The sequence below is a fragment of the Haplochromis burtoni genome, unplaced genomic scaffold (genome assembly GCF_018398535.1).
Source record: "Haplochromis burtoni strain Fernald_Lab_line unplaced genomic scaffold, NCSU_Asbu1 Contig_56, whole genome shotgun sequence".
Classification (NCBI taxonomy): Eukaryota; Metazoa; Chordata; class Actinopteri; order Cichliformes; family Cichlidae; genus Haplochromis; species Haplochromis burtoni.
In genome coordinates, this window is record NW_024582417.1 from 1068156 (window position 1) to 1075800 (window position 7645).

The 7645-nt window shown below is 41.0% G+C and overlaps 2 protein-coding genes across 2 annotated transcripts; one reads left to right on the forward strand and one right to left on the reverse strand.

The window, feature by feature from the left end:
* Window positions 1-682: 682 nt before the first annotated feature.
* On the forward strand, window positions 683-5510 carry slc25a15b (solute carrier family 25 member 15b; the record flags this gene model as incomplete). The annotated part of the gene is given in 7 exon segments (XM_005922133.3): window positions 683-1122; window positions 2620-2710; window positions 3049-3307; window positions 3397-3534; window positions 3676-3851; window positions 4679-4837; window positions 4952-5510. Coding segments are annotated over 6 exon segments (909 nt in total). The 5' UTR covers window positions 683-1122; window positions 2620-2655.
* Window positions 5511-7167: 1657 nt separating this feature from the next.
* Window positions 7168-7639, reverse strand: LOC102297079 (transmembrane 4 L6 family member 1-like). Its single transcript, XM_042220839.1, has 2 exons — window positions 7451-7639; window positions 7168-7366 (listed from the first exon to the last, which is right to left on the reverse strand). Exons 1-2 carry the CDS (start codon window positions 7627-7629, stop codon window positions 7168-7170), a joined length of 378 nt encoding a protein of 125 aa, XP_042076773.1. The 5' UTR covers window positions 7630-7639.
* Window positions 7640-7645: the final 6 nt, after the last annotated feature.

A 7645-nucleotide genomic window follows, 5' to 3' on the forward strand; every position in this document is an offset into this window, starting at 1 on the left:
ATCTATCTATCTATCTATCTATCTATCTATCTATCTATCTATCTATCTATCTATCTATCTATCTATCTATCTATAAAATGCACACAACTTCATACAACTAATGAAAGGAGAACAAATGATAAGTTTCAATGACAGTCTGCAAGTATCAAAGTACCTAAAGAAACAAATTAAAATCGGTTCTTTCCTAAGTTGGCTGTTACACAACACTGGTTTATCCCTTATTGCCTTTGCTTGCTTGAAAACAAAACTTTGACAGACCTTGAGAAAGCCTGGTGAAGTATTGCTCAAGAACCATTCCAAAAATACAAGAAACTCTGGTTCACTGGAAGAAAAATACGGCGAAATTATGGATGTTTTAATATTTTCGTTTACAAAAATAATAATACAAAAATAATTCCACCATTTACAGAAATAAAACAATGTCTTCAATAATCAGCAACTCGATGGGGTGTTTAAGTTTATTTTGAAAAACACGAAAGCATGTGAACCGGAAGCTTTACCGGTTCTTCTTGTGCCATGCGGCTCCGTGTCAAAGATCCCGAGAAAACTAAGAGGACCACTAAGTGTCGCTGACGGCTTCTGCATCTTGACATCTATTTAACATTTACGACTATATAATAACCATGTAAATCTACAATGTAATTAAAAAAAAGTCCAATTACATTACAGCATTTGCAAATTCTGCTTAGTAAGACTGCTAATTTTCTGAGCAGAGTCGTTGGGTGACGGCAAGTTTCGTCCCTGGAATTTAGAGCAGAGAGGGCGCTCTCAACTTTTCATTTTCTCCTCCAATGACGCAACCTCTGTACTCTCCTCATCACCTCCCAGGATCGTTGATGGGCAAAGCATTGATCATAGTGCAGACAGTGAGGACAGGCGCTGCAAATGAGATAGCAATAAGATCAACGTTGAACGGCGGCCTGTTGGAGTAAATTAGCATGATGTTAGCTTTGGTTAGCAGCTCCCTGAATTAGCGTATGTCTGACACATAGACTCCCAAGTTAACCTCTCCTACAAAGTTTACCTCGAAGCTCTCCAGTAATGTTTGTATTCTGAAATTACCGTATTCCGTCTATCTGTTCAGCTCTCAGAGTGAACCCACGCTGTAAGAACATCAAAGCAGTAAGTTTCTTTTGATAATTTCAGCGTGTTGGATTTTATTGATGTTAACAACCTAAGTTATCTCTCATACCTGTTGGACTTTTGGCTCTACCCGTGGCATACAGCATACATGTGTCATTTTGTTTTAAAGAAGCGGGGAAAACAGATGTTTAATTTATGCCACAAAAATAACATTTACCAGCCTCTGCTGGTGACTTGTGAGCTGAGAAAGGCCAATGACAGTAACGTTGGAGCCATGTTTCATCAGCTGGGAAGGGTCACCACCGTGTCCTTACAAGTGGGAATAGTTTAGTAGCAGAGAGGGCAGCTCTGAACCACCCATTTAGTTATAAATGCGCTCTGAGGTTTTAGATTGGCACGCATCAAGACCACACAAGGCTTAAAAGACAGGACTGAACTTGCTTTTGGTAAACCGCAGGTAAAGTCTGCTTTTCCTCTCCACAGGATCCACTTTTTTGCGCTTTTCTTAATTCAAACGTAATGGTTTTGTTGAACAAGCACACAACTCAAATGCACAAGGGATGGCAGTGCTGCAAGAGAGCTGCAACCCAAGCAGGACACTTTTGGTGCCAGTGAACCGTGGCAAACCAACCAAGCTAATCTAACCTTGACTTTTCTGGTCATTGATTCTAGTGGTCAACAATTTCCTTCTAGTTGTCAAATTATAGAAGGAAATTAAATAAAGTTAGTAGGACAAGGTTGAAATGATTTGGATGTGTTCCAAGGACATGCCAGACAAAGGATGTTGAATATAGAGTAACCAAGCGGGAAGGAAAGAAGACCTTAGAGGAAACTCGTGGACGTAGTGAAGGAGGGATAAAGTACATGCGCACAGCGTGGAGAAGAAGATCATTTGGAGTTTAGAAAAGGAATGCCTATGTAGCACTGAAGTTTGCAGTTGTGCAATTATGGGCTTTGTTTTACTGCTTGATATCGTCTAACAGTCTACAGACAAACTGAATATTTCTTTCACTTTGCATTGTTTTATGTCCCAGGTGTAAAAGATGTTAAATCAATGCATAAATATTGTTAGCTGGCTTGGTAGAAGAGAGTACTGTTTGACTATTTTGGCATTGAGTTTTTCAAATCACAGGTGCTTTATAACCACACACCACAGAAGGACTTTGAGAAGGATTTTACCTTTTAAACATACCGTCAGATATGCATCTTTATAGCTGTATAGGAGTTTTTTTTGGGGGGGGGGGGAGTTTTATTTTACACCCCAAAGTGCAAAATCGGATCATGTGTGTCCTATTTTTAACATGCAAGCTCATAGAAAGGTCTACCAGCGTCTTCACATTTTATTTATTTTCACATTTTGAGCAGTTCTGGTTGAAATTGCAACTAATTTAGTGTAGTAGTAATGAACCCAGCTGCTCTTTCTCTCCGGGGGGATCTAATCCACACATAATTACAGTGTGAGGGGAACTGGGGAACAATGAACTAATTATATTTTTTACTAAAACACACCATTTATAGGTTTCAATTTTTTCCCAGGTAGCTGAGAGGAGGGGAGACCTTTTCTGAACTACCATGGCTCCACATCCAGTAGTCCAGGCCATCATTGATCTCTCTGCAGGAGCCACAGGTAAATGCAGTAGCCTGTCACTTAAAACTCTTTCTACAGTAGCCAACATAAACATGTGCACATGCACTCTTTAATGTCTATGAAGTAATCCTGTTGCTTTTTAGTGCTGACAAAACCTCACCACCTATGTCAGACTGAAGGATGTTTTGATGACTCCTATGTTTTTCTGGCTCATTTGTTTCAGTGTTTCTGTTTCTCGCCCGAGCCCGCTATAATACTAATCTCTCACGGCACATATTGGCTGGCTTTTGTGAAAAGTTTGCCTTTCCTGTAGCAACTCTCTGTATGTGCCGGTTCACATCTGTTATTTACTGTTTTTGTACTTTCGTCCTCCCCAGGGGGAGCTGCGTGCGTCTTCAGCGGGCAGCCTCTAGACACAGTAAAGGTCAAAATGCAGACCTTTCCTAAGCTGTACCGCGGTTTCATCCACTGCTTCATGTCTACCTACAAACAAGTGGGCCTGCGTGGGCTCTACCAGGGCACTAGTCCGGCGCTGATGGCCAATATTGCTGAGAACGCCGTGCTCTTCATGAGTTACGGCTTCTGTCAGCAGGTCATCCGCTTCACAGCCGGCCTGCACAGCAAGGCTGTGCTGAGGTAGCTGTTCTTTATGTTAGCACAAAGCCAGCCCTGGGTTTGTGTGTGTCTGATCTCTAACCGCCTGCTGGTCTTTCTGTCTTTGTTAGTGACGTGCAGAAAGCCTGTGCTGGCTCAGTAGCGTCCATCTTCTCATCGCTAGTGCTCTGCCCCACTGAGCTTGTCAAGTGCCGACTACAAGCCATGCATGAAATGGCATCATCAGGCAAGATTGCCAGTAGCCAGAAGTAAGTAAATAGCCTAACAGTAGGGCGGGTGTTTCTCAAGCGCAGTTTGTTAATGAGCAGTTGTTTTTAAATATTCATCTACTAAAACGCTATTTTAGTGTCTCGTGTGCTGAGCAACCGTTCCCTCTGCTCTGTCTGAAGCACTGTGTGGTCGGTGGTGAGATTCATCATAAGGAATGAGGGACCACTGGGCTTCTTCCAGGGTCTGACCACCACTATAGCCAGAGAGGTCCCCGGTTACTTCTGCTTCTTCGGTGCCTACGAACTCTGCCGCACAACTTTTGCAGACTACATGAAATGTGGCAAGGATGACATAGGTACTGCTGTAAATGTTTCCCTATGTTATTAAAAGGTGTTCTGGTCAAATGTGGATGTTAAATAAAGTGAAAAAAGAGTAGACACAAATGATATACTTTATTAACTTACATATGTTATTAAATGTTACTTCTTATAATATAATGTGCTTATATTTGACTTGTGAAGTGAAGAAAATTTTAATACAGTCCACATCTGTGAACGGGATTTCTGCCTATGTCACCTTCGATATATTGACGGAAGTGATGAAGCTAACTACTACCCTACTTTCAATGTCATCAAACTACAAATATGTCTCTGTTAGGATATTTCTGTCAGTACATTTCCATTAGTACACCATGTAAACTGCATACTTGCTTGGTGCATGCATGTTAAAGGTGTTGCAAGTCAAACAGAGTAGGCTGCATGCATTTGACTGTGGCTGCTGGAATAACCTTTTCTTCTTCAGCTTTCTGGCATTTGCTGGCATGCTTGGAAAAACGGTCCTGTTACATGACTCGGTTTCGATTGCTTCACATTTGAATCTGTAATATTTTCATATACAGAGGAGTTAATGGTTGACTTAATGACTGCAACCTACCTAGGTCATGTGGCATATTAAGCCCAAATCATCACCCCTCCTCCACCGTGCTTGACAGTTGTTATGACGTTGGTCGACTTTGGTCTCCTCCTATTGGTCCAGACGTAGTTCATTCAGATGCATTTTTGATAACCTATGATCTTTTTAGATTGAGCACGTTTCTCCTGGCAGCCCTTCAAAGCAAGCATTCTGTTTTTTTTTATTGTACTGTCAGGAACTTTAATATTTAACATGCTGTGTATTTTGGAGGTGTGGCTCCCATTGTGTTCAGCGGCGGTTTTGGAGGGGCGTGTCTGTGGTTGGTGGTCTACCCTATGGATTGCGTCAAATCTCGTATTCAAGTCATGTCTATGACGGGAAAACAGGCGGGCTTTTTCAAGACCTTCATGACCATCACTCGCACTGAAGGTAAGCACATGAAGGGTTTTATAGTATTTTCCAAAAGCAGTCTTGGTGTAAAAGACTAAAGCTTTCAGCAGTTTCAGTTTTCTCACTGTAAGCTCAGCTGTTTCTTGTGTTTAGGTGTGAGGGCGCTCTACTCTGGTCTTACCCCCACCATGATCCGCACCTTCCCTGCTAATGGAGCTCTGTTTCTGGGTTACGAGGCCAGCCGGAAGCTCATGATGAGGCAGTTTGACAGCTAAAACGGTCCACATCCTTAACACAAATGAAGAAACGGCGAAATATTATAGCCATATGACCTTATACGTGGGCTCTGAAAACTGCCACACTCCATCTCCTGTGAGACTGAAGCAACTCGCTTTTGACGCAGCGTTTGCATCACAGTATTACTCTGGTTCTTACATAGAAGAATTTTTAGTTTTAGTTTTTTAATACTTCGGCCACTTTGTTAGGTACACCTGTTCTGCTGCTCATTAACCAGCCAATCGGATGATCTGATGCCGTCGTGTTGGTGTTCTTCCCAGATCATCATGAAAATGTTGTTCCAGGTTCAACATTGCAAGTGACCAATCACATTGTTGTGACGCTATTGTTTTGCGCGCCAAGCCATTCGTGCATTTATGAAATTCCAATGTTGCAAGGACTATCAGTTCTGCTTACCGTTTATTAAAGGGTCAGGGTCAGGGTCCGTTGATCGGAGGACAGAGGCGGTTTCTCGCAGTTTAAGTAGTTTTTTGTTTTACGGCGTTTTTTTTCCCGAAGTCGCAAAAGTCACAGCTGTCACAACATTCTGATTGGTCACTTGCAATGTTGATCCTGGAACAACATTTAGTATGATGATCTGGGAACAACACAAACACGACGATATCAGATCGTGCCCAGCGAATCACATTCATTGTTCAAACTGCGCATCAGAAGACTCATGATTTTGGTAAGTGTGAACACGGCGGGGTTGTTGGAGTATTTCAGAAACTGCTGGTCTGCTGGGATTTTACTAGCAGGAACTAGCAAGGTGTACCTAATAAAATGTCTAAGTATAGCACAGTATTGAGCAAACAACCTCTTTACAAGGAACTGCCAGTTTTCTCTTCCGTTTATTATTTTACCTCTACCTCAACAAGGGCATCGTCACATGTAACGATTCTTTCACATGGGATCGGTTACCCAGCTAAAGAGGAGAGTTGTTGTGAAAGCCCCCTGTGGTCATACAAGCAACGCTCGGGGCTCTTATCCACTCCACCTGCACTACTTGAAGGCACAAATACATTCCTGTCTCTTCAAGTTGTGCAGAGACATGAATAAACAGCTCCTTTAGGTTTTGAGTTTATATTTAGGGCAAAACTTACTATGACTATGTTAAAGATAGTAAAGTGGCATATGCCATTTCATTAAATTTTATTAACTATTTTTAAATTTTATTAACTCATTATAGAATCATCGGCAGCTATGTGGACACCTTAATTTGGGATCTCACCTGGGTTTGTCTGTATGGGTAGTTCTGCTCATAAATTCTGCTACTTTCAAAAGGAACATCGATATGTTTTAAATCATAGGCTGATTTTTCTTTGTCATGGTTGCCATACTGTACTCCACTCCGTGCTGTGATTCTTCAGTATGTTGAGACCCAGCATTAATCTTTTTTTTTCCTTGTGTAACCTTTGCCTGCTTATGTGCCATTTCCCATGTTTTTTCCCCTTTCAATGCTGAGTTTGCAGTTCAGAATTCTCAATCCTGTTCTCTTCAGTTTTATTCAGAAGTGTAGATATTTTATCCTGGAAATGCTAACGAAAGATGGAGAACTGTTTGTACATCAAACCTGATATTTATTGTACTAATGCAGCTTACATTAAAAGTAAGATTTGTTTTATTTTCCTTTGACTGTAATTACTGTATTACTTTGACTGTAAAGCACAATTATTCAAACGTCACAACAAAATGCAGTATGATAACTGTAGCTGCAGCGTTTTAAACCAGATTATCTAAAACTGGCCATCTAATTGGTGTAAATCATTTCTACTGTTAAAATTATTGTTGTGCATTTTAATATTTAAGTTTTCTGTTAATATATGAAGCATTAAATACTTAAAAAGTTATTTTATTAAACGGTGCAACTTCAAAGAGAATGTTTTATGCAGACATGAAGTTTATCGTCATTCATCCAGCAGGGGGCGCCCATCAACTGTCAGAAACTCTCAGATTATGTGAATTAATGAATACATAAAAAAATAACCACATAATAATCCAGAGAGGAGAGGTGAAGTCTGAATTGTCTCTACATAAATCTGAGAAGTAAATCATTTTTACCTTTTTTTTTATTTTTTTAATTTATAAATTTTTTAGGCGATCTGAGCTTCCTTATTGCAGGTTCCACACAGACAGCCGAAGAGCCCGTTGATCATCTGTATGGCACAGAGGATCACCTGCAGGCAGCTTGTGGCCAGCAGAGTGCCGAACAGTCCAAGGTTGAACTCCACAATGTTCTTAGGCTCTGTGCATAAGCTCCATAATGTCTTGTCCATCAGGTAGTGGCTGTCACTGTGCAAGAGAGGAGAATTATAAATGACTAAGAATTGAGAAACGTATGAAATGTGTCACGAGGAAGTCACTCCTGTGCTTTACCCTGTGAGTTCTTTAAAAGGCGTTGTCCAGACCAGTCCGGTTTTGCAGAGAGGCCCATTCTGCAAACCAAGTGCTGCAACAATTAAACTGTACAGGCCTCCAGCAACACCCACTGCAGCAAATGCAATTGATAAGAACATCTGCAGAGAGAGTAAATGATAAAGGTCAAATGCAATCATGATACAGTTTAAAGAC